At 43.4% G+C, this 26,698-nt stretch overlaps 1 protein-coding gene and 1 long non-coding RNA gene across 8 annotated transcripts in view; one reads left to right on the top strand and one right to left on the bottom strand.

Annotated features, from left to right (window-relative positions):
- Positions 1 to 13,574: 13,574 nt before the first annotated feature.
- The window catches only part of VAV1 (vav guanine nucleotide exchange factor 1), a 141,004-nt gene continuing 127,880 nt past the window's right edge, over positions 13,575 to 26,698 (bottom strand). For 3 of the 6 annotated variants that reach the window (XM_061639393.1, XM_061639383.1, XM_061639427.1), the window contains 6 exons: positions 26,435 to 26,466; positions 25,720 to 25,836; positions 20,051 to 20,138; positions 19,136 to 19,250; positions 15,168 to 15,319; positions 13,575 to 13,829 (listed from right to left, as the gene is read on the bottom strand). In XM_061639393.1, the coding sequence (XP_061495377.1) occupies positions 13,776 to 13,829; positions 15,168 to 15,319; positions 19,136 to 19,250; positions 20,051 to 20,138; positions 25,720 to 25,836; positions 26,435 to 26,466 (558 nt within the window). In that variant the 3' untranslated portion in view covers positions 13,575 to 13,775. The other 3 variants (XM_061639404.1, XR_009764428.1, XM_061639412.1) reach the window with 3 other exon arrangements.
- LOC133390617 (uncharacterized) overlaps positions 24,392 to 26,698 on the top strand; it is a 71,811-nt gene continuing 69,504 nt past the window's right edge. For both annotated transcript variants that reach the window (XR_009764437.1, XR_009764436.1), the window contains exon 1: positions 24,392 to 24,573. This is a non-coding gene — a long non-coding RNA (uncharacterized LOC133390617). The remainder of the gene's footprint in view (positions 24,574 to 26,698) is intronic.

Raw genomic sequence — 26,698 nt, 5'->3', positions numbered from 1 at the left:
AGCGAGTGCTTAAGTTAACAGGCTGTGAACAGGCAAGCGAGGGAGGTGGCGGAGGGCAAGCAAGCGAGCGAACAGGCAGGGGGGAGGGTGAGTGGGCAGGTGGACAAGCGATGGAGGTGGCGGAGGGCAAGCGAGTGCTTAAGCAAACAGGCAGCGAACAGACAAGCGAAGGAGGTGGCGGAGAAAAGCAGAACATCAATCAGCTGTTGCGGGGGGGAGCTCCTCTCATTACAGCTGATCAATGTTCCGTTTACGGCAATTTTTGTTTACAGCGGGGGTCTGGTCCCTAACCTGCCATATAAGTGGGGCCCTACTGTAACGCTGACTCATGTTTATGTAACTAAATAATTATCAGCCACAGCTGTGGTTTGGCTATACTCTAATCAGACTACTTAGTGGATGTATGTTTTTAAGGTCATATGGACAGTTGGCAACTGGACAGTTGGCCATCCTAATACTTTTTCAGGCAAAAATTTCTGCTGAACCTCATAAAAGGCAGATATTGGGAGAAGGACAGGGGGAGCGCAGCCCTGTTATTCTTACTTGATCTCTCAGCGGCTTTTGATACCATTAACCATGGTATCCTTCTGGGCCGACTTGGTGAGATGGGTATTGGAGGCACTGTTTTACAGTGGTTCCAATCCTATCACCAGGGTTGCTCTCAGAGAATAGCACTGGGTGACTGTCTTTCGGCCCCCTGGCAACTGTGCTGTGGGGAGCCGCAGGGTACCATCTTGTCCCCCATGCTGTTTAACATTTATATGAAGCCCTTGAGAGCAGTCATCAGGAGATTTGGGGAGAGGTGTCAGCAGTATGCTGACGATACCCAGCTCCATTTCTCCATAACAACTGAATCGGGAGAGGCCGTGCAAGTCCTGGACCGCTGCCTGGACTTGGTGGTGGGCTGGATGAGGGCCAATAAACTGAGTCTGAATCCTAGCAAGATGGAGGCGCTGTGGGTTGGTGGTTCCCAAGTTCAGATAATTGGTCAGTTGCCTGCTTTGGCTGGGGTTGTACTCCCTCTGAAAGAGCAGGTCCGTAGCCTGGGGGTGCTTCTGGATCCATCTTTGTCACTAGAGGCCCAGGTGACCTCAGTGGCTAGGAGTGTCTTTTACCAGCTTCAGCTGGTGAGACAGCTGCAGCCGTTTCTAGACCAGAATAGCCTGACCACTGTTGTCCACGCACTGGTAACCTCCAGGCTGGATTACTGTAATACGCTCTATGTGCGGCTGCCCTTGAGGTTTGTCTGGAAGCTGCAGCTGGTGCAAAATGCGGTGGCGAGACTGCTCACTGGGGCAGGGTATCGCCAACATGTCACCCCGCTGCTGAAAGAATTGCACTGGCTGCCCATTTGCTACCGGGCCAAGTTCAAGGTTCTAGTTTTGGTGTACAAAGCCCTATACAGCTCGGGACCAGGATACCTGAAAGACCATCTTACTCCTTATATTCCCAGTCGATCACTGCGCTCTGCAGGTGAGGGCCACCTGCAGATACCATCTTATCAGGAGGTTCGTTCTGCACAACATAGGAAACAGACCTTTAGTGTGGCAGCACCTACCCTGTGGAATTTCCTCCCTTTGAATATTAGGCAGGCGCCATCTCTGCTATCTTTTTGGCACCTTTTGAAGACTTTCCTCTTTCAACAAGCCTTTTAGGTTGAGACCTATCCCAGTCAGCGTCTGTTAGAATTGCTTAATATGTTTTTAATAATGTTTTTAACCCTTTTTAAAGTTTTTTTTAAATGTTTTTAAAGCTGTTTTTTCTAATGTATTTTAAGATCTGTTTTTATGATGTTTTAAAGTGTTTTTAGCTCTTTGTTTGCCTCCCTGGGGTCCTGCTGGAAGGAAAGTCGGGATACAAATTAAATAATAACAAATAAATAAATAAATAAATAAATAAGATCATATAAAGCTTATGCAAAGCCTCTCTAAGCAACAGCAGCCGCTTCTCAGCCATTATCTCCTGCGAATGTTGAAGCTGACTATTCTCCCAAATCAGTTTCTAAATATTCAAACATCCTAATCTGAACCTTGTAGACTCAGCTTTGAATAAACACACAGGCCCCTGTTGTCTCAGTCCAGGCTGCCTTCACTGAACTGCCTTCACTCAGATAATTGATTTCCCACTAGAAAGAGGACAATCTTGTTGGTCCTGAGACTCAACAATTAGAACAGGGATGGGGAAACTTTTTGGCTCCCTGCAGGTCAACTTTGATAGGTGGCTGTGGCAACTCACCTGTCAATCACATGATGTCATTAGGCGCCACATGATTAACAGTTAGGTTGTACCCAGCCACCTGTCAAAATCCCAATAAGAAACCAGTGGATTGTGGGTTGTTTCATGTGTATATGGATTCAAAGAACAGGGGTGGGAACACACTGAAGTCAGAGAAAATGGTAATGTGAGCCCTCCAGGTGATTGTCCAGCATTGGAAGCAGTTAGATAATCTTTCTTTGAACTCCTAACTGAGCAGAGCAGAGCGCGTTGTGTCAGCTGGCCCAGCGGATATATAAGCGAGCTAGTTCTTAGAGAGAGAGCGAACAGGGAGAACTAACAGGAGTTTGGCAGAGGAGTTTGGTGGGAGAGGTCAAAGGGGAAGTCCGTATTTTTTTTTCTTGAATGGTGCACCACATACTAGTGGGACTCTCCTGTTCACCCTGAAGGAGGACAGAACAAAACACAGGTCATTCCAATGCAAGTAGAAAGAAACAAACAAAAGGCACTAGAGACTATGGATGGGAAGGACACTTCAGTGGTGGTGACCTACAAGGTGTGTGCAGTTTCTGTTTTCTTGCCTGAGAATATGGTGTACACATGCAACAAGTGGTGGTGTTGGAAGAAAGCATGAGAGGCCTGGAACGGCAGGTGGCCACACTGTAGAGTATAAGAGAAGATGAAGAGTTCTTAGATAGAATGCTGGAACAACAATAGCAAATACAGGAGGTAGAACAATAACATGTTGAAGCAGAAGAAGAGACTGTTGTGGAGAGCACTTCGTTGTTACTCCGTGGAAAAGAATGGCAGGAGCAGAAGAGCTAGAAGACACCCTTCACTATGGAACCGCTTTCAGGCACTTGAGGATGAGACTAGAGGACTGCCTGCAGGGAAGATTTACCAGAGACCCCATTGGACGGCAAGCAAGAGGCTGAAGCTCAGTCAAGCAGAGGCAATGAAACTACGTCCCACAACAACAAGAAGAGAAGAGCAGTGAAAGTGGGAGACTCCCTACTGCATGGGATTGAAACCCAAGGATGCCGAGAAGATCCATGGACTCATCAGGTATGTTGTCTCCCTGGAGAATGGATTAAGAGATGTGACGAAAGGATTGTCATCATTCATAAAGCCCACTGACAGATATCCCTTTCTTATCCATGTGAGGATGAAACTGCCAAGCAGAGCCTTGAAGAAATCATGTCAGATCTTTGCAGCTTTGGGAAGGACACTCAAAGACTTTGGGGCCCAGATAGTTTTCTCATCCATCCTTCCAGTACTTAGAAAATGAGTAGAAATGGAAATAAAAATACTCCAGGTGAATGACTGGCTACGAAGGTGGTGCCAATACGAGAGATTTGGATTCTGGGACCGCAGACTACTTTTCTTAGAAGATGGACTGCTTGCAATGGGTTGCACCTCACAAGAACTGGGAAGAATGTGTTTGGCCACAGCATGGAGACCTTCATTAGGAGAGCTTTAAATTTAATCCTAAGGGGAAGGGAGACTTAAACTTGGCGGTAACGACTAACAAAAGCTTGTGCACAGTAAGAGAATAGCTCTGCTGGGTCCCAGTAATAGTCTTCATAAAAATGTAGGAAGGAAGCCAGGCCGTAAATTACATGGTCTTGGATGTCTGTATACTAACGCCCAGAGTACGAGAAACAAAGAGGATGAACTTGAATTCTTAATACAGGAGAGTAAATACGAGATTTGATAGTATAACTGAAACTTGGTGGGATGACTCCTATGACTGGAATACAGCAACTGAAGGATATAGAAGTGATAGAAGAGATATAGAAGAGATAGAAAGAGAGACTATATGTTAAAAATATATATATATCTGCACGGAAATATAGGAGGATGAGCTTGGTAGCTCCACCAAGAGTACCTGAATTAAAATAAATGGAGCAAGGAATACAATCAATCAATTTTATTGTGCGGTCAATGACCCGTTATACATAACATTACATAGAGGCATTTAAAAGAACAGACAAATAAAATTTCAATAAAAAGTTTACAAATAAAAGCTATCATTGCAGAGGGTTAGTGATAATTTTGCCACGTATGGATTGGGCCAAATGGAGAAATTTGGCAACCCCAAACGAAATGGATTTGTTCTTACCACTTAGTAGGAAATGCAATTGGTCTGTAGATGTGCAGTGAGGAGGAAGATATTTAAGTAAGGGATTTAAGAGCTTGTCTCGTGGGATGGTATAGAAGGGGCAGATAAAAAGGGTATGTGTAAGGGTTTCGATTTCGTTACAGGGACAGGAGCAAATACGTTGGTCTTGTGGAATGCCCCGATAGCGGCCTTCTAGAAGGGCTGATGTTAGGCAGTTAAAACCTGGCCCTAGTGAAAGCTATTCTATAGCAAGGGCGGTCTAAGAACTCTAAGTATGGGGCAGGGAAAGGGGTAAAGAATCTCAAGCCAGAGTATAATGGGGAACAGGTTTTAGCAGCGTTAGCTATGTCCCGCTGGAGGTCTATATCTCTTAATCTTCTATGTATGGTAGCTTTAATTATGTTTGGGTCTAAGGTAGTTAGTGATTCCCATGACATACCGAGGGAGGAAAATTTATGCAGGATCGATTTGGCCCAAGAGGAATTAAAGAGATCTAGTTGGATAGCAAAGGAATGTCCCTGTGTATAGGTGGAGGAGGCCATTTTGGCCCAGAAACACAGTGTACGTGACCAAGCAAGGGATTCTAAGGAGGGCGTTCCTGTTTCAAGTCTCAGTACAGCGTTGGGGACACAGCGAGGTACACCTAGGATGGCACAAAGGAAATTAGTTTGAATCACTTCTATTTTGGGACATATATTAGGGGTCCAGATTGGGCTACCATACAAAAGTTGGGAAGTAATCTTGGCGGCAAATACTTTAATGGTTGCAGGGACGTATTGAGCGCCTTTATGAAAGTGATATCTTAGTAGCGCTTTAGCTGTAGTCCTAGCCACAGTGACAGAGGCTCGAATATGAGGGGTCCATGATAGTGAGGAATTAAACGTGATCCCCAAGTATTTGTAATCTCGAACCTGAGTGATCCTCTGACCATTAATTCTCCATTCTGGCGTTGCTAAACGTGGGGAAAAAAATCATAATCTTTGTTTTAGAAAAATTGATAGACAGATGATTAGTAGTACAATAGGCCATGTATGCACGTAAAAGCCTTCTGAGGCCTATTTTAGATAGAGATAATAAGGCCGTGTCATCAGCGTATAATAGTAAGGGGCAGGCTTGATTGGCTATTTTGGGAGAATGGAAGTTGACTGATTGACAATAGGAGCTGAGATCGTTTAAAAAAAGATTAAAAAGTGTGGGGGCCAGTATGCATCCTTGTCTGACTCCCCTGTTAACCAAAATGGGATTAGTCATTGAGCCGTCGGTACTACATCGAACCCGAAAGGTGGAGGACTGGTGAAGTTGGTAGATGAGAAATAAAAGTCTTTTTTCGATGGAGGTTTGCGAAAGTTTTTTCCAAAGTCTGTCTCTAGGGATTGAATCAAAGGCCTTTTGAAGGTCAATAAAGGCCACATATAGACCTCTGCCTAGGGGGCTGTTATATTTTTCAGCTAGATGTCTCAAAAGTATGCAGTGGTCTAGGGTAGATCTATTTTTCCTAAAACCTGACTGTTCGGGGCCAAGAACGGATTTCTCCTCAATCCATGAAGTCAGTCTATCATTAAGGTATGAGGCATACAATTTCCCTACTATAGATAGTAGGCTGATGGGTCTATAGTTGTTAGGATTATCCTTGGACCCTTTTTTATATATAGGGATCATGATTGCTTCAAGCCATGAAGATGGAATAAGGCCGGAGGAGTTTATCCATGTAAAAAGATTGGAAAGAATTGGAGCCCACCATGAGGAATGTGTCTTCAATAAGTCGGGGGGAATAGAGTCCGGACCTGGAGCTTTACCAGATTTCAAGCCATTAATGAGAAGGATAATCTCATCCTGAGTAACAGGCCTCCAAGGGGGAAGTTCTGAGATATTTGGACAGTTTAGCTTAAAGGAATGAGTTCCAGTGATATCCTTGAATATAGCTGAAAAATGGTTTTCCCATACCTGGGAAGGGATGTGACAAGCAACTGAATTGTGGGAAGCAAGAGAGTCCGAAACCATGGCCCAAAATAGCTTAGAGTTGTTTAATTTGGCAGCATTTATTAGTGACTTCCACCCTGCACGAATAAATTGTTTCTTTTTAAGGCGTAACATAGATTTATACTTGCGCTTGGTGACGTAGTATTCTGGCGGAAGATGGTTTAAATTATTCATTCTATATTGGGAGTAGATCCTTCTTAGATTTTTCTTAGCTTCAACGCATTCGCTGTCAAACCAACGACTCTCGTTAGATGAGCCGTATAGTCTGGGGGGAACGGGGTTGCATTTTAAGAAAGGAACTAATGCTAGAGTCAGGTCAGAATAGGCAGCAAGTTTGAATTGAGAGTCTGTGGACTTTATTATCCTTTCCTTGATCTCCAGAGCCGGAGGGGATATCAAAAATACCATTAATCTATCTGAAATGGCCTGGGACCACTTAACTGTTCTATGTCTGAGTTGGATAGAACTATTATTATGAGATAAAGAAGTGGATTAAAGATGGGCTGTCTTGGTGGTTGAAATTGACAGCAATAGAGGGAGATGGTCGCTATCTAGCCTAGATCCTACTGAGAAATGGGTAATATCTTTAAGTAATATAGGGGAGACTAGAGCATAATCGACCAAACTACTACCCCGACCCGAAATAAAGGTAAATTCCGCTCGTCCGTCGTATTGGCTATGGCCATTCAAAATTGAAAGATTGAAGCAGCCCGCCATAAGAATTAAGCGGGTACCTCCAAAATTTACCTTTTGGTCTTTGGAAGACCATTCATAGGAAGACCATATTTCGTTAAGGTCTATGGCGTCCCATAGGTTAGAGGAAAACATGGTGGATTTATTTGGACCTATCCTGGCGTTGAGATCACCCATTAAAATTAAGGGAATGTGGGGAAAACGCGATTCAATGTCCAGGATATAAGTCTCTAAGGTCTCCCAGGCTTCAGAGATGTCTTTCTTGGTTGGCAAAGGCGGGATATAGACATTAATTAGTAGAAGTGAAAGATCATTTAGTTTTAGAATAGCAGCCATAGCCAAGGATCCACAGGGGGGGAGTTTGGAGATGGTAGCAGCCAGAGAGGTTGCATATAAAATGGCCAACCCTGCTTTAGGTCTACCTCTGCCCTTAGGTATAACAGCTGGGTTTTCGATGGTGTTGAAATCTACAAGAGAGATTTTATCAACTGCCCAAGTTTCTTGGAGAAAAATTAAATCAAAATGGGAAATATATATCATATCAGGAGATTTGCATTTAGACGACCAGCCAGCAATATTCCAAGAAAGTAAATTAAGAGTGTCATTTGGGGAGGTTAATACAAGGGACATGAGAAATGAGGTTATGGGAGCGAGATTTATGTTGTCAATGGAATACCTTTGGATTGAAAAAGGAAAATATTTCTTTGTGGGAGTCAGATAAATCGTTGCCCAAACCAACTGTGTTAGGGGAGGTAGGTGTAAGTAATGAGGTCCCTGGAAACTGATTAGTATTAGGAAGGGCAGGTAAGGGATGATAGAAGGGCCGATCATTCGGGAGTGGTGCTGTCTCTTCAGGCAAAGTAGAATAGTTGAGGGTTGGGGCGGTCTCTGCTGGCCGTTGTTTCTCTGCATTGTTCCCTTCTTTAAAGATGTTCAACAGATGGTCCTTAAAATGTTCTAATCTTAGCAGAACGTCGAGTTGGTCCTGAGGGGGCAGCATTGCAAAGGAATGGGAGGCAGAGGTCTCTTCTCCGTTGGTGAAATCACCATAAATTTTCATAAGAAACAGAGAGCTTGAAAGTTCCTTATCAGTGGAGAATGTCTGATGCCCTAAACGGCATCGGACCGCAATACCTGATGGAGCGCCTCTCTCGCTATGTACCTACCCGTTCACTACGCTCGACGTCGAAGGCCTTTCTCCGGGTCCCAACCCATAAAGAGGCCCGGAGATCAACAACTAGATCTAGGGCCTTCTCGGTGGTGGCCCCCGAACTATGGAATGCCCTCCCAGACGAGATACGCCTGGCGCCTTCTCTGTTATCTTTTCGGCGCCAGGTAAAAACTTACCTTTTCGCCCAGGCTTTTTAAATTTTGTAAATTTTTAAATATTTTAAATTTAACATTTTAAACTTAATATGATCTTAATTTATAAATCTCAATGGCAATTTTATTAATGTTTTATAATTGTACTATATATATATATTTTTTCCACACTTGCTCATATTTTAATTGTGATTTTATTTGTTGTACACCGCCCTGAGAGCTTTCTGCTATAGGGCGGTCTAGAAATGTAATTAAATAAATAAATAAATAAATTAGTTTCTTTGTCTTTGTGCCCCAAACTTGTAATAGATTGATCATATGGGGGAGAGATAGACTTAATACTAGAAAGTGAACTGTCAGGGGAATCTATGTTAATGGGCTGGGGTAATGTTAACGGTCTAGGGGGGGAAGTATTTAGAAAATAACGGTAGAGTAGGATACCTTGCCTTTGTAAAATCTCTTTTGCATCATATAGCCTATTTGTCACATATTCAGAGTGGAAAGTGACAATAAGTCTCCAAGGTCTAGAATTAGAGGAAAGATTAGTCATATGCTTGATCAAGCTCTGCCTATATACAGATTTAAGAGCACGACTAAAGCACGAATCTAAAAAAGGAATATTCGGAAAGGAAAGTCGAGTGTCAGAATTTTTTTGATGGTAGATAACGGCGAGCTTCTTTGATTGTAACACTAGTTTCCAGGGAGGGGGCCCAGAAAATGTACTAGGTGGTAATGGGAGAATGAATTTCGCCTTTGTCCTAGATGAATATAAAGAGTCTTTCTTCCTAATGGACTTTTGGTTCTTTGTTGATTGAAGAGTATTCAATCTAGACGGATCAGGCTTATAAATTTGTCTTGCTGGACTAGACTTGGAAGATGAGCCTTTCTCTCCAGAGGAATCCCTGGATCTAATATAATGATGATCAGAGGTGTAAGTCGTCCTAGGATGAGCCTTCTGGGAGGTAGTTTTCTGGATGCCTGTGTCGCGAGAACGAAGAGTTGTCTCCGGATGTTTTACAGGAGGATCTAGGAGCTTAAAGAGAGGCTTGAAATTCATTTTCTTCCCTGGATTGTGTTTGACATTTTTGATGTTTTTAGATTTTTTTGTGGCCCTTATTGGCACCTTGGAGGAGGGGTGTATCTTTGAGGTCCTTTTGTTAGCTATATTTGTAGTGCTAGAGGAGGTATCTGGGCTAGAGTGACTGATTTCCGATTTGTTACTAAGTAATACTCCCATGGCTTGGACTAATGTTGTCAATAGGCTGTTGGTCTCTGTGATATATGCTTTAATCGAGGATAGTTCTTTTAGCATAATATCATCTCTTGCCAGTAGGGTGGGATATGAGTCAGCTGTATTCTGCTGGATAGGCGTATTGGTAGGAGGATAAGTAATTGGAAATAGAGTCATAGAGTCCTGCAATTCATGCAGCGAGTCGAGAGTTAACAATTCTGTTGGAACATCATCATCCCCGGAAGAGCAGTTAAAGCCTGCGTCCAAAAGTTCCTGTGCCAAATTCTTGGTTTGTGGAGAATCTCTCATTAAATGATTAGAGAGCTGACGATCCAAAGTCCATTCAAACGGCTCCCTTCCCAAAGAAATTGGCTTTAGCTTGGGAGGGAAGAACTGTGTGATCGTGAGTTGTTGTTGGTTGTTCTCCTCCTCAGATAAGCCTAATTCTCTGCATTTCTGCCTTGTAGACCCCTACAATTCCTTTAGCAAAGTTTATATTAAAAGGAATAAATAACTGGGTCAGGCATGAATAAGCAGTCAGTTAACAGAGGAGGCTTGTTTCTGTTTTCCGGAAAAGTGCCGGTGAAGGTCTTCGGTATAGTATGAACATAGGCAATTAAGGGTGAGTAGATAAAAGTTGGCAGAGACTCGGGTATTATCTGAGCTGAACGCTTAGATATTTATTTACTCTTAAGTGGGAGTAGTAGTAAGAGGCTTTTATAATTTCAAACAGACTTGCTCTATGAGGAAGCTCAAGGGCAAAAGGAAGACAGTCTCGGAGAGAAGTTAAAACACTTCTTACCCTGGCTGCAGCTCAACCGGAATACAAAGAATATGGTGGTTGGAGTCAACTACCGACCACCCAAACAAGATGGCAAGGATGAAACTTTTGAAAAGTAAACTGCCTATGTTTCAAGTAGTAGTAGTAGTAATGGGGGACTTCAGTTATCCCGATATCTTTTGAGAGACAAATTCTGCCAAACATGGCCCCTCCAAGAAATCCCTGACTTGTGTTGGAGATAATTTGCTCCTACAGAAAGTGGAGGAAGCAACTAGAAGATCAGCTATCCTTGACATGATTCTAACCAATAGGTTTGACTTGGTGGATGAAGTGGCAATTATGGGAACTCTGGGGGAAAGTCGCTACACTATATTTGAGTTCGTGATTTCAAAGGAAGCAAAAGCTGAGATACATGTACCCTGGACTTCAAGAAAGCCAATTTTAATCAGCTCAGAACAATGGTTAGTAAGGTTCCATGGCAAGCAACCCTAATGAGAAAAGGAGTCCAGGATGGGTGGGAGTTTCTAAAAGAGAATATTCTAATGGCAAAATGGCAAACAATTCCATCAAAGATGAAAGGTGGAAGGCAGCAGAAGAATCCAATGTGGCTTCACAAAAAGCTTAAGAGATGACCTGAAACCAAAAAGGAATGCATACAGGAAATGGAAGGAAGGCCAGGCCACAAAGGTGAAGAGAATTGCTTTATGCAGCAGAATTTATTGGACATACAAAAGAATATGAAAGAGAGTGGTGTTTATCTTAAACAAAATAAACTTGTTTTATTAAGAAAATACAGGTGGAAAGGAAAGCCTAATCATCTACACTAGCTAAATTCAAAAGGTAGGGAGAGAGAGAAATGTGGGAAGGAGGAGGAGAAACTGGAAGTGATGATAGGTGTGAGAATATCAGTCTAACCAATCAGAGGCATGCTTAAACTTGAGAACAATAACAAGGAGAGAATTCAAGCAAGGGCCCTTTCAACTGACTAACTATATCTATTGCCCCTAATAGTGAATAGATTCAGAGCACACAGCGAGACACTGCGTTGGTTGAAGTGAAACCTCCAACACCCCTTCTCATTGTCTCGCAATCCAACTCATGACTCCCATCACTTCACAAAGATCACAAAAACACTCTCTGGGCAGTGGCTTGTAAGAACATCTGCCACCAATTTTTCTGTTGGGCAGTACTTCAGCTCAATGAGCCCTTTCTGTTGCACATCTCTCATGCAGTGATGCTTGGTATCAATGTGCTTTGTTTGCGGTGTCACCCTTTCTGATTGGGAGAGCAAATACAGGTCTTGTTGTCTTCATGCATTCATGGATTCCAAAGTCTAAGAGTAGTCTGTGTAGCTTCTTGACATGCTTGTGCTACAGATATGTGCTGTAGAGGAGAGGGCTACAACTGTTTCTTACTAGTCCAACTGATGACTCCTCCTCCATAATAGAACAGATTCCCACTAGTGGATGTTTGGTCTTCTCTGTCTTCACCCCAGTTTGCATCCATATAGCCCACCAGTCTGGGATTACTGTTTGCAGGTAGCATTAATTTCAAATCTGCAGTTCCCTTTAGATATCTTCCTATCCTCTTGACTGCAGTCCAACCTTCCTTTGCTGGTGCATTAACTTTTCTGCACAGTATCCCAGATGCTGCTACAGTGTCTGGTCTTGTTATAGTTAATATGAACAGGAGCTTTCCAATTGCATGCTGTACTGGCTGTTGTCTAGCAGTGCTTCCTTGGTCTCATTGTCTTTAAAGAAGCCCACTTACACTGTGTTTCTGCTACACTGGCTTCTGTCAGCCCAAGGTGCTCTATCAGGTCCATTATCTTCTGTTTCTGGTTAATGAAGAAGCTTCCATTTTCTCCCTTTTCCAACTGGATTCCAAGACAGTAATGATGTCTCCCAGGTCTTTCTCTCCTGTTTCCTTCTTAAGATTTCTCATGATTTCATCACTGTCTTCCTTGTATTGGTGACATAAGACCAAACCATCCACATAAATCAAGATGAACGTCCATCTATTATTATTCTTGAGCCTCGAGTATAGGTAGGGGTCAGCCTTTCTTTGCGTAAACCCCTCCTTAAGTAGTGGTTGGTTTAGTTTGTCATTCCAGGCCTTAGCAGCTTTCTTCAGACCATAAATGCTTTTCTGAAGCTTGCACATGTCCTTCTTTCCCAGGTTCTTCCAACCCTGGTGGTTGCTGCATATATATCTCTTCCTCAATGTCTCCATATAGGAAAATTGCCTTTACATCCAGGTGTTGAACCTGCATCTTCTTTGAGGTGGCAATACTGTGGAATGTCCTTATAGAAGTGTGTTTGACCACAGGTGCAAAGGTTTCATAATAATCACCATACTTTTGGGAGTATTGCTTAGCAACTAGCCTAGCTTTGTAGTGCTGGATATCCCTGTCCACACCTCATTTGGTTGTAAAGACCCATTTACATCCACTGGTCTTTCTCCCTTTTGGTAGTTCTGCGAGAGTCCATGTTTCCAGCCTCTCTCTTTTGAAAGATTGGAAAAAAAAAAATTTAAAAAAAGGTATGTGGAAACACTAATTAAGGGTAGGTTGAAAATGCCCACCTGTGTGTATAGACAACATGGACGGTAGCTGCTGCTTTAGCTGATGTCATCGAGCAAAGGTGTGTACAATTGCAAACCATTACAACAGCACACTGTGAAAAAAGATCCCTGTGCGTTTCAAAGTCTACACAGCTTAGAAATGAAACATGGGGCATTCTGCATGCAAAACATAACCTCTACTGTCCAAGACAGTGGGGGCACCTGGCCAGATGGTTTGGTTTTGTGAGGCTCTGCCCTCTAGAAAGCAGAGTACCAACCTAAGCTTGTTTGGAGTGGAAGATTTGAAGGACCTCTTTACCACATGTAGATTCCCTCCTGCATTGCTCATAACCAGTTTTGGACAGCAGTAAAGAAGAGTCTAGGGAGAATGCATTGGAGTGTTGGCAGTTTTAAAACCCACTCAGGGATACAATGAGTTGGACAGTGTGACAATTCAGAAAATAAGGAATTGGTGTGCTGAGGTATGCAGTTATTACATACACTCAAAGAGAACTTGGACAATAATATATTTGTTGCTGTGAGCAATTGTGAGGTTAAAAAAGCATGTTGCATGTTGTAGTTTTATTTTTCCCATGTCCAATTTTGATTTTCCTGGATGATGAGGCTTGCTCTTTGGTATGGAGGATAGAGATGCATTCACCGCCAGGTTGTTATTACTCACTCAGTTTATTTGACACAAGAATGCATAATGAAGGTCAGAAACCAATGGGAGGGGAACTAAAGAGAGTTCATAAATAATAATAGTTTTTTCACAGCAATGGCTCCTGGAAGCAAATAAAATTATTCTGTTGGTTGCTCCAGGATGTGCTGCAAAAGAATCCTTCAATGCATTCATCTAGGCTGTGCCCTCAGCAATACTCTGAATAATCTTCCTCCACATAATTTGCTGGGAACCAGCCAACCTGTAGGGAAAGCACACCAAGATAAAGAATGAGCAGTACCCCAACAAATGAGAATGCTCCCAGAGCCACAGACTTACGCCTCAAAATGCCAACAACAGTTTTTCTGATACAGGTGCTAGTCCTATCTAGTAAACTCTTGACTGCTGATAGATACTAGGAATTAATCATTCAAATGAGGCTCCAGCCTCAGGAGCTTTGGGTTGACATACACAGCCTAACCTCATTGGAGGTATGCTATTTTTTAGCAGCTACCAATGCCCCAATGGCAACTGTGACATCATTTTGTGGATTGATAGTAATCCAGGCTAGCGCTCTCCCATCTTTCACAGTTCAGGCACAACAATATAGAGCAACATATTCTGGAGACTATGTAATTTTTGTTTCCTGGTGATGTGGAAGGGATGTGTTTACATGTAGAAACAGCAAAACTAGACATAGATAAAAGGTCTGCTTATTCCTTTCAAATCTCGGACACTAAAAGCCCTCCCAGGAGACGTCAGCAGCCCAATAAATATACATTCCAGAAGTACCAGAATCAACTGGAACTTGAACGAGGAGCTTCCTGCTTTCTGTGTTGGTGCCCCTTCTGATGAATCACTCAGGGCTACAGAGGAGAGGAAGAAGGGGCACCATTGTTCTACAGAGTACAGGAAGAATTGTTCGGCTGGCTCTCCACTTCCCTAAGCAATCTGTTGGTTTCTCCTGACCTGACTATATGTCAGACCTAAATCTTTACTTGAGCAGTGGTCCATCTGGCTTTGAGCTCAAGCCTCTGCTCCCTGATCCCCAGTTCTTATTCCTTGGATAAAAGTACTTGGCCAACCGTGACTCTCCGTGACTCTGGCTCCAATTGTCCCTTGTACTTGTTGCTCTGTTTGGACCCCCTCCTTGGCTGCAACCTCACCTACTCTTGGCTCTTGTTCTGCCTGTTAGATTGCTTAACCTATTCCACACCCAGGCTTGCCTCCATTCTGATCATTTTGTAACCTTTGCCCTAGGGATGTATACAGTTCTGGTCTCAATCTGACTGGGACACAAACTTCAGTTCCTATCTGACAAGCAGACTGTGTAGATAGCCACATGAAAGACAGCAGCACATTGCCTTGCTTAAAACTGGCCAAGGTGGCATGGAGCTGCAGATACCTGCCTCTAGATAGGTGCATTAGTGCTGTGGGAACAGTACATAAAGTCCCAACAGGACCTTTAAGTGTCTTCTGGATTCAAAATTTCTTCACTTCTGGAATGGGAGGTGGGGGATATCAGTCTCATTTCCTTCCAAAATGCACCACATTCTCTAAACCAAGCAGCTCAGAGTTGTATGGCTATAAAGGTGCTCACCCGGCCATAGACCTCTCCCTTCCACCACCCTGGCTGCCCTTTCTTGTTGAGAATCTTTATGATGTCTCCCTCTGTGAGGGACAGTTCTGTCCGGTCCCGTGCACAGAAATTGTAGCGAGCCTTTGCTGAACCAAAATACTTCAAGTTTTTCCCTGTCAAGGAAACAAAACAAGTGTTAGGGTAGAGACACACTTCCTGTTGTGCTGGTTCCAGTGTGTCTCCACCTCTGTTTTCTGAAAACAGGCACACAACACTAGTCAAACTCCACCCCTTTTTACTCTAAAACCTGGTCGGAACAGCTCAAGTGTTGTTGTTTTTTAAATTCAGCTTTGGACCAGTGGCAGCTGGTAGCTCCATGTTAGCGGGGCAGTGGAATCCACTCCGGGTTTTAGTCCAAACATTTGAGTAGCTGTCCAAGGTGCAGCACTAAAACTCAGAGCAGATTCCACTGCTCTACTGACATGGAGCCACCAGCCACCACTGCTTCAGACAGATTTCACAACTGATTGGTAGATCAATCCATTGCCCCTCCAGGTGTGGCCAATGGAAACACTTTGCTGTACGCTCCAGCAGAGACAGTGATTGGCCCACCACTTTGCTGTGGGCAGTCCTGAAAGGTTGGAAGTCAGCAGTAGGGAAGGGAGGTGTGTCCAGCTGAGGGCAGAGTCACTTCAAAATGCAGCCTAGGAAAAACATTCTCGTTGCTTTTGAAGCAACTAGTGTGCCCACAGCCTTAATCATAGATAGGATCAGGGAATGCTTATCACATCTCTGAAACTGCACCACACTTAGCTACTCTACCATACCACTCCTGGCATTTAAAACAATGATCAAATATGATGTATTAGGTGAAAATAATTGTGGTCAACAAGTGCCTGCAGAACATTGACAGACAAGTATCAGGGCTTGCTAGTCTGCATGCTTCTCCTAAACTGTGTACAGTCTCCTGTTTACTCTGCATCCAGTGCTCTGGCACAGCTGGCTTGGGAAGTGGTGAACACATGACATTAGCCACAATCTATACTTATCCTGTATCTATTCTGTCATTTCTTATGAAATACTGCATTTTGATGCATCCCCCCCAACCAGTTTTAATTTGAATTGAGAAAAAGGACAAACTAGCTGCATTTTAAGTGGGTAATGTGTATACAGCCAGTCTCCAACCCATTCTCTCTGTAGAAGCCATGTTAATAGCTGAAAAGAGACCTGGAAGGAATGTGGGGTTTCCCCTTTGTGCTCTCGCCAGCTAAAGCTGTGATGGATGGAGGGGCTCTTCTATGTATTTTAGCCAAACAGGATAGAGAAGGCAGGGGACGGCTGGTCTACACAGCAATACTACAAAACAGTGCAAATTATATGAGCCAATCTGAAGCCACAGCAGACCTCCATAAGATGCAATAGATGGACAGGAGGTTTCAAGAGAAAGCCAGGCAACCACTGAAGATTGGTGGGGAATTGCCTCATCTATTAAGGAACAGTAATGGATTGTTCATTATATGATAGTTTGCAAAGCTTGGGCCATGGAGTTTGGGCCATATCTGGAGTCTGCTTCCAGACAGGGCAGGGGACTTATGTCACAACCAGGTCATTCAGATCTGATCTTTCTGTGTGCACAGTTGGTGCACCACTGTCCACACGCTCGTTTTAGCCTTCGATTTTTCATGGGTATTCTGCTCTTTCCTATCATACCGGTAGGCAGTCCTTGAAGGAATGATTCCGTGCTGTTTTCTGGCCCATCTTCTCAATCACTATCCCCCCCCCTTCCTTTTCCTGTTCTGGGCTATCTCTGTACCTGTATGCATGCATCTTTTTTTTTCTCTGCTGGAAAAGGGCAAGACCAAACATTACTAGCCATCGGCAAAATGGAAGGTTGTGCTTTGGGGGGGGGGCAACATCAATTTCCAAAAAACACAAACCCACAACATAATGCAGAGGTCTTGCGCAAGACTAATATTTAACTAAACTGGAATTCCAATAAAAGAGGCCTTGTGCAAGATCTCTATAAAAAGTCCTGATGTCTGTTTGTGATTACATTCTCCAAACCAATCCCTCACATGTGTTGAGTTCTTTTTTTTTTTTCATCGTGTTCATCACACCAGATCTTTTATTGCCTTTTTTTTTTCCAATTAATTTTTATTCCAATTTTCAAAACCAAAACAATACAAAAAGAAAACAACACAAATCAATAACTAGTACAATACAAAAAGAAAGAAATATATATATATATATATAAAAAAGAAAGAATATTGACTTCCGATTTGTCATAGTTCAGCTATAAATCTATAATATATAACAAACCTATCTCTTAATAGATTATAAAATCACCTTCCTCCAACGGTTATCTTAGTTGGTTTCAAATCTCATTAACATCATATCATTTTAATCTTCCACAAAAAGTCAAAGAGAAGTTTCCAATCCTTGAGATATATGTCAATCAATTTTTTTTCTAAATAAACATGCCAATTAATCCAACTCATCAAATCTACTAAGTCCAGTAATTTTAAATCGCTCTTCTGTCATTATCCATATTGGGTCCATCTTCCATCTTTACGCACCCAAAAATCTTGCTGTCATAGTCATATAATAAAAGTCTGATAGGAATTTCCTCCATCACAGATGTTTTCTTACCATCAAATCCAAACGTATCACTGAAGTGTTGTTGCAAAGCCGCATCTCTGTTCCTCTTTTCCACATGATACACTAGTACATCTCTTGAAGGTTTTTCCATTGACACAAAACAGGGATTAATTCTGTTAACTTTCTCCATTTCAAGTTCCATCAAATCCTTCCAGTCCAAGAATTTTCTTGAACCGATAATATCTTTATCTCCAATCTCTTCAATTCCTTCAAGGACAGCGCTGAATTCCAAACTATAATATTTGTCTCCAGGATCCATCACAGCCAGAAAATCCAAATCTTTTTTCATGTCCATAATTAAGCCAATCTCCATAGTTTGAACCTTGCCTTTAATTTCTCTTCCATCCTTTTTTTGTTTTCCAGATCTATCTTTATTCTCCTTTCTCATAGAATCCTGAGTTTCTTTCAGCTCCTGTCTCATTTCGTGAAATTCAATTCTCCACGCTTGTCTATTATTTCTCAGTTCTTGTTTTATTGAGTTAATCCCATTCATTATTTTCTGAAACATGTCTAGAGATAAAGTCCCTTCTTGTACATCCATGATCTTCTTAATTGTCATTCTTAAAACCAAAGGAACAAAACTCCTTCAATTTTCAATGTCCCAAACAGAGAGCAGTTTATTTCTTTAACCAGCTACAAAGGAGTTAATCTTTCCAGCAAACTAACGTCACACGCTAGACAGCCCTTATCTCTTATCTGCCCAGAAGTGTAAGAACGGCTTTAGTTCACAGCGTCGAAATAGCTTTGATTGGGATTCCTGCATTGAGCAGGGGGTTGGACTCAATGGCCTTGTAGGCCCCTTCCAACTCTACTATTCTATGATTCTATGATAAATTCTGACATGCCTGCTGCATCCAACAACTTGAAATACAGTAGGCATGTTTGTATCATTTGGGCTGCCAAAACAAATGTGGTGCACTGGTAAGGAGCAAATGGAAGTAGGGATGTGGTGATAGAGACCACCCACTGAAAGGTCTCTTCACACATGACCCCCCCCCAAATGTGTTAATAAGCTGTCACACTAGTGGTAACTGCGAATGTATAATCGGATATTTTTAGTTAATGGATTTCCTACTGCAAGAGAAAATCCGGATTAATGGCAAAAATGTGGGCTGGTGTTCTGATGACAATGATGCCATGAGGAAGGTGCAAAAAACTTGCACTCATGAGCAGCACCAATTTCATCCTCTGTCTGCAAGTACCCTGCAGATATCTGTCCTTTGCCCAGAATAATCCCAAAGAAGGATTGTTATTGCCCCCTGATTTTCCCTGAGTCTTGAAACTGTAGAGAGAAACTACAGAGATGAGACCCATATCACACACACACATACCAGAGGGCTTGGACACTGTTTTGCTCCCAGGTTCTTTGAAGGAGAACTGCAGCACGGTATCAAGGCTCTTGAAGCAATCCTTCAGGGAGTTCTCCTGGTAAAACTCTACCAGCTCCTATAGAAAAAAAGAAGAGATTCCCCATACAGGTGACATCACAAAGCTTGCACAAAATGCTGATGTGTAGTTAGTAAGATGTATCCAACCCATTCACTTGACATGAAATGCAAGGCATCTATTAGAACAATATTAAAACAAAATGGAACAGCTTCTGTGTCACCTTCTGTTTTTACCCTCAAACTCCAACTTCCCTTTCCATAAATGGTTCCCTGGCTTCTATGTAACATGAGAGACATGTCATGAACTGACTCCTAGGGCTCAACTATAGATTACAAAGGACATGCATGAAGAGCTTCTCAAGTTTGATTTGAAAGAAACAAAAGCAGCCACAGGAGGCTGCCATTTTGAGTGTAGGAAGGGCTGGGGGAAGGAGCATTTAACCTGTTCCCTTCCTTTCATTAGTCCACTCAGCAGGTGATCCCCCTACCAAGCTGGAAAACATCTCTAGGACAGGTTGGATATTGAGCAGGAAAGTATGAAGAAGCTCCTCCTTACTGTGTTCTTTTGCTTCTGATCAGTTTTGGTGGTTGCTTTTCAGTTAAAACAAAACAAACAGCCCAGACTGTTGAGACTGTTCACACAACATCGTTGTCATCCTATGTAATGTCTAGTTTGGCCCTTAGTCATCATCACTATTATGATGAAGCTTTCCAAACCTGTAACTGAAAGATACTGTAGCTTTCATCCTCCCTACAATTTCCTCTCATTCTTCTCTTCTCATTTTGTTCCCCCAAGCCCCATTTTTCTCTTCAGTTGTAAGAGTGGTGGTGAAGACAGGAGGGCAAACTGATTCTTACTATAAGTCCTTTGAAGGCTTTCTTGTCTGTGATGCGATACAAACCCTCCTTGGTTTGGATTTTGATGTGCTTGACTTCATTGCTGAACCTGAAGGACACAAATCTGCATGACACTTGGTTTAATGCTTTCCTGTTTCTCATTATTGCACAGAAATGTTAACAGTTGGCATCAATAGCATTTGAAACAGCTCTAATCTTGAGAGATAGAAGAGACTTTTGGTCTTACTGTGAAATGGTCTTCAACGTGCATCTTCAAGATGATCTCAGGTGGGACTTGACCTCCACCATGTGGTCAAAGGCAGAATAACCAGAACTTGATTTGCAGTCTGCTCTAGCCCTCTCTTATGTAGAGAGGACAGTTCTTCCTTGCCAAACCAGAGAGAGATAAGACATAACAACAGTAGAACCAACAAACACACACAAAAAACCCTGCGCTCTGTGCTCTCTGCTGTCACTCACATCCTGGAGGATATTGACCCAGCTCAGATAGGGAGTGGCCCTGAAATCATGTTTACATGCACTTAGAAGACCGTTTCACGGTAAGACCAAAGGTCTCTTTTCTCGTGCATGTAAGATGATCTCAGGTAGGACATGCCAGAGCTGACCCATATAGGGTGGGAATAAACACTATAACCCGAGCTGCTATTATCTTTTCCACAACTCTCCCGTGATGGTTTTCTTTTCAGTGAAGTCAGGGACCATGGGTCCTGCGTAACTTTATCTGGAACCAGGTCCTGATCTGATATGAGAGGAGAAATAGGTGAGGTGGGCTGAGCCAAGGTCATCAAAGTGCGGTTTTAGATTGTCACCATTGGGTTTCTTATTTAAAGTCTGCGTGGCTTTTTGTCCTGCCTTCTGCTTAAGGCCTTTGTCTAGCTGTTTGAAAAGTTTTCCAAACTCGATCTTTTTATAATGCATTGGCTTTACATTTTTGACATTTTTACTTTTCTTTAAATTGCTCTTCTTTGGATTTTGATTTCTACTCACTCTCGTTCTGGACACTTTCCTTGTAGGCTCATCCCGGTTTCACTTACCTCTGTTACAGAATCTGCAACTCCAGATTTCAAACCAGTCTTTTTAATTATTTCAGCCAATGTAGTTAGAAGGTTGTTATATTCTGAGAGAAAGACTTTAATATGTTCAAGATCTTTCATTGTCATAAGAATCCAGCCTTGAACTGGCATTTCCAGTAAACTTTCCAGTGTGCTTTCTCCATTTACTACCTCTGGCTGCTTTGATAATTCAGGCTGAGTGGAGCACTTTTTTCCTTTATTTTCATTCCCAACGCTATGAGCCGGCTCAGCAGTATCCTTAAACAACAGTTCATTTGTTTGGGCATCCATTTTTTGTTGTCGTATTATCTCTGGAGGAGCCATTTTCTCAGCTAGAGCCAGCTCAGTAGCAAGGTTCACAGAGGATGGGTTCTAGAGGTGGATCCTGTAATACCATCCCTTTGCGCAGATTACCCTCCTGCAACCACCAATGCAGGGAATGGCGACGGAACTGGAGATAGTTACTCATAGGTGATGTCTCGCTACAATGTTGTGCTGGAAGGGGAGTAGTGCCCACTGCAAGGCACAACAATGATGCCTTGTCCATGGGGTTATTTGAAAAGCAGAGACCATTAAGCCTAGGGCTGTTGCTAGAGACATGTCCACTGTTGGGGAAGACAGGTTGAAGCGAATTGCCTTCTGAATTGTGACAATCTGTTCTGGGGATAGCACGTGCCCCTTGACTATGTCTAATACAGCTCCTAGGTGCTGGAGTCTTCGAGAAGGATGTAGCTAACTTTTTTCCTGATTGATGAGGAAACTGAAATCCTTCAAGCAGGCCAGTGTGACATATAGATCCTCCCAAGCCTTTGTGAATAAAGGTGATCGAAGTAGTAGGTCATCTAGATAGGGGAAAATATGGATCCCCTGTAACCTGAGGTGAGCCACCAGGATGACCATGATTTTGGTAACTCTGGGGGCCAAAGGGCATGGCTCTGTACTGATAATGATGATTGCCATCTACAAATCTCAGATAACTGTGAGGACAAAAGATGGGGACGTGCAGGTCAGCCCTTGAAGTCAATGGAAGAGAGGAAGTCCCCTTCCCTCAGGGCCTCTTTGATGGATAGGAGAGTCCCCATCCTGAACCTGCGATACTGGATCCAGTATAGGGTGTCCTTGAGCTGAGCATACAAATCTTTGGGATTCGGAGAAGGATTCACAAGACCAGAAACAGAAGTGTCTATGAGAGGTGCTCTCAACTGATCCATTAAACTCTGCTCCAACACAAAAAAAGTATTTGCTATTGAAACTGATTTTTTTACATTTGCAGGAGATTGGAAAACTCATCTTAGATGAGTTTAGGTATGCTGGGGTTAGCTTCATCACCGTGGACTTTGGCTGCGGATCCCGGCATGCTGCTGCCACCCTCGAGGTAGATAGAGCTGGTGGGTCATTCTTAGATGTTAGATCCAAGGGTGTAGTTGTCCAGCGTCTCAGGGAGTCTTATACCTCTTACATCTTTGGGAGCAGGGTCCCAGCAGGGTCCCTCTTCCAGTAACCTATGAGACAATCAACATGAAAAGGGAGTGTGTTAGCCACTGAGAAGAGTCTTCTAACATACTGCCTTGTCCTTTCTTGCTGATTGGAGCCAATCAAAGTGAAAGGAAGTGAGCTGGCCATTGAGAAGACTCTTTTCAGTAGCTAACACTCTCCCCTTTCATGCGTATTGGCTCCTAGGGACATCTGTTGTTATGGGAGAAGGCATTAACAAGGATCTCATTCTCAACCCAGCAGCAGCAAAAAAGGGTGGTGCTGGCTGTAACTATCATGAAGGGACCCTGCACTTCTGAATTGGCCACTGCACTGCTGGTTAGATCCAAAGATTTCATAGTTTTACACAGTAAAGTGAGAACATGAGACTCTTGGAACAGCTGTGTGGAGACCTTCTCCTCTGATTCTAAAGCCCCACTTCATTCCTCCTCATCCAATACAATGAGGTCAGATTCAGGGTCAGGCTGTTCCCTGTCAGGCCCGGGCTCCTTAGCTGGGTGTTTAGTTCCTGTGGCCTGCCCTCTCAGGACATCATGTGGATCAGGAGAAACATGTCTCTCCTGCCTAACAGGACCCACTTGCTGAGCAGGTGGCTCCAGAGCCTGTGGGTCAGCCGTTGATTGGACTGCAGCCCTCGAGGCTTGGGTGGGAACGGCAGGGGATGAGGGTACTGCTACTGGAGTCTGGGAGACCGCTGCTGCCCCATCTAACGTGGTGGCACGCTGCGGATGTGTCACTCCAAGCCCAGACTGCAGTGTGTTCTGTGATGTAGGCTGAGGCTGGCCAGCTGAGTCCTTAGAGAGGGCTGTCAGAATGGTGTCCTTTCACTGCTGTAACACGCAGATAACTGCGGTTGCACTGCTGGAGGTGGGGCTGAATAAAATTGAGCCAAAGGAAAAACAACATGAGCCATAGAGGGTGAACCATTCTCAGTTCCATGAATATGGGGGGCCGGATGGGTATGATAAGAACAGGAGGGTTGTGCCCTGGAGACCTCTTGGAAACCTCTGAAGTCCTCAGGGGAGGAGACTTAGTCGAAAAAATGGCTCTAAGTTCTGAGCAAGAGTGTCTTCCCTCTTCGTAAGATGCCACTTCTGCAGCTGATAGATGCCTCATACCCTGAACCTCCTCCTCCAGTTTCCTTTCATTAGGCAGTATGAACCTCATAGCCCCATGGCTGGGTTCCCCTCAAGTGCAAAGGCCCTGAGGATCAAAGGACCCTAATTGTGAGCATGGCCACCCTGCCTACCATGTCATTAACTGCCAAAGCACCCAGGGGAGGGGGGGTTGGCGACCGCCTCCCTATACGGACTTGGATGATGTCTTGGAGAAGCTTCTAAAACTGAGGCTCCAGATGACAAGCGCTTGTGTTTTTTGGCGGGAATCACCATTTTGTCCTTAGCTTTCCCCATTGCCCTGGACTCAGGTGGGCTTACAAGGAGCCTGGCAGGGCTCCAGAAACTGGTGGGCTTGTGGGAGCTTCCAGGCAAATGAGCACTTTATTTTATTTTCTTTCTTTTCCTCACTTGTTTTTTTAACATGGGCCACATTCACACCAGAGATTTATTCCACTTTAGACAGTCATGGCTTCCCTCAAAGAATTCTGGGAAGTGTAGTTTGTGAAGGGTACTGAAAGCTGTTAGGAGACTCATGTTCCACTCACAGAGCTACAGTACTGAGTTTTCTGGGAAGAGGAAATCGCTGTTAAACCACCCTGACAAACTAGCTCTGTGAGGAGAATTGGCATCTCCTAACAACTTTCAGCACACTTCACAAACTACACTTCCCATGATTCCTTGGGGGAAGCCATGACTGTTTAAACTGGAATAAAAGTGGAATAAATCTCTGGTGTGAATGTGGCCATAGGAACGGAGGCGGAAAGGCGTGGGAGTTGGAAGATCGGTCGAGAACATGGAGGACGGAGGTCTGGATTGGAAAGGCTGAGATGAACAGGAAGGCTGAAGACAAAGGAATGAGGTAGGCTGTATCGGGATGCGCTAAGAAGCGGGCGCAGGAAAACAGAGAAGGGGTGGAGTGGGGGTTTTTTAGAAGAAAGATAGGAAGACAAATAAGAGGCCAGGAACTAACAGAAGACATGAAAGACACAGAAACACACAACATAATATAGGCCTTGACCTAGCAATCGGAGAGAGTGCAAATATGACCACAATGGTGAAAGGCAGAGCAAAGAACTGTCCTCTCTATGTAAGTGAGGGCTAGAGCAGCCTGCAGATCAAGTTCTGGTTATTTTGCCTTTGACCACAAGGTGGAGCTCAAGTCCCACCTGAGATCATCTTCAATGGGCAAAACACCAGTTTTATTCAAAATTAAAATCTGTAGCATCAGTGCTAACATTTGAAATAGGGCAACTCTTCAATTGTGAGGAATAAACCAAGGATGGTGTATATTTACAACTGATGATCTGCTATAAAATCCTTCTTAATGAGAAGCTGGGACAAAAACGGAAAGGCTGGAACATAGGACTTTGCTTTATACAAAGTTAGACTACTGATATCTGTAGCTCTATATGGTCATAAGAAAATAAAAAGAGCCGTATTGGATCGGCCCCCAAACCCATCCTGTTGTCACAATGGCCAATCAGGTGCCTATGGGAAGCCCACAAGCAGGACATGAGCACAACAGCACTCTTCCAAGCCCATCAACTGGTATTCAGAAGCACACTGTCTCTGGTCCTGGAGGTAGTATATATCTGTCCTGGCTACTTGCCGTTGATAGACTTGTCCTCCATGCATTTGTCTAAATCTCCCTTAAAGCCATCCAAGTTGGTGGCCATCACTATATGTTGTGATAGTCAACTTGAGTGCCTGAATAAGAGAAGTATCTTTCCCAACCATATTGCCTCAGATGTTTTTCCACTTGAGCAAGTAGGAACTGAACCAGGTTCTGCTTGTAAAGCATGTGCTCTACCAGAGTCATACCTCCCCCACCCCCGTACATCTGGAGATGCTACTGAGAAGTATTATCCACTAACTTCCGAAGAAACCTGAATCAGCTGATTCAAGGGCTTCTCTCTCTCATACTAAATATACAAATGTCCCTGAAGCTCCTTCTCCACCTTGTTTTACTGGTGTGGAGAGCAATTCTGACAAGTATTAGAATTACTTGATGCTGATGGCAAATTCAGTTGCATCCTTGATCCTCTGCCGCACCAGGTAAGTCCCATCTGAACGACTGGCAAGGATCTGTTCTGCTTCTCCCCGCTCCATGGGCCCCACATACCTGTACAATGAGGGGGTGTTTGTTAACTGCAGTACAGCATTCAGTCAATGGATGTCTCTATACCCCCACAGTTTGCAACCACCACAAGAGAGAAAAGATGGGAGCCAAGCAGTGTGTGAGACAGCCCATTGTGCCTGTTTTTTATTCAATATTATCCTCTGTTTTCATAAAGTCTTTGGACGAATGCTTGTTCAAGAGCAACATTCAAATGGGGAGCAAGGGAGAACAAGAGTGTACACCATCCTCTCTCTATTTCCATGTTCTTAGCTTGGTGTTGCAGCACTGAACTTGTGAATTAGGAAGGAAGAATGCATTTTTTTTAAAAAAAAGTAGCACAGGAAAACCTCACAGCAAGCATTGTACATAGTGCATGTGATCTCCCATCATACCTGCCTGCTGTGTAGATTTTAACAAGTGGACTGCTACCAGCTGAAAAGCCAGGCCTACGTGGACTACATGGGTTTGGTTTGCATGTATGTCCCAAAACATGAACGTAGCTTAGGGAAGTCAGAAGCATGAACTTCATATCAAACAGCACAGAATAAATAGCTCTGGATTATAAAGTACTGAAATGGTTTAATTCTATGGCATTACTTACCAGCAAAAGACAGATAGATCTGGAGGAGGAGTCTGAGAAAGAAAAGGCAATATTAAAATTTGGTTGAGGGATTTTTTTCTTCCGCAAAGTTTCTTTTCAAAAAGCCCAGCAGAAGGGGAAATCTTGGCTTCACCCAAGAGGACAATGAATGCAATACCGTGCAGAGTTATGCTGCCTCCATCCAAAGGTATCATATTTTCTCAAGCATGCTCTGTGGCATAATTTTTTTCAACTGTCTTCTAATTCTGCAAACACAGAGTATAG

The sequence above is a fragment of the Rhineura floridana genome, chromosome 1 (assembly GCF_030035675.1).
Source record: "Rhineura floridana isolate rRhiFlo1 chromosome 1, rRhiFlo1.hap2, whole genome shotgun sequence".
Taxonomy (NCBI): domain Eukaryota; kingdom Metazoa; phylum Chordata; class Lepidosauria; order Squamata; family Rhineuridae; genus Rhineura; species Rhineura floridana.
Note: the sequence above shows the minus strand (reverse complement) of the source record. Positions and strands in the feature narration are given on the sequence as shown.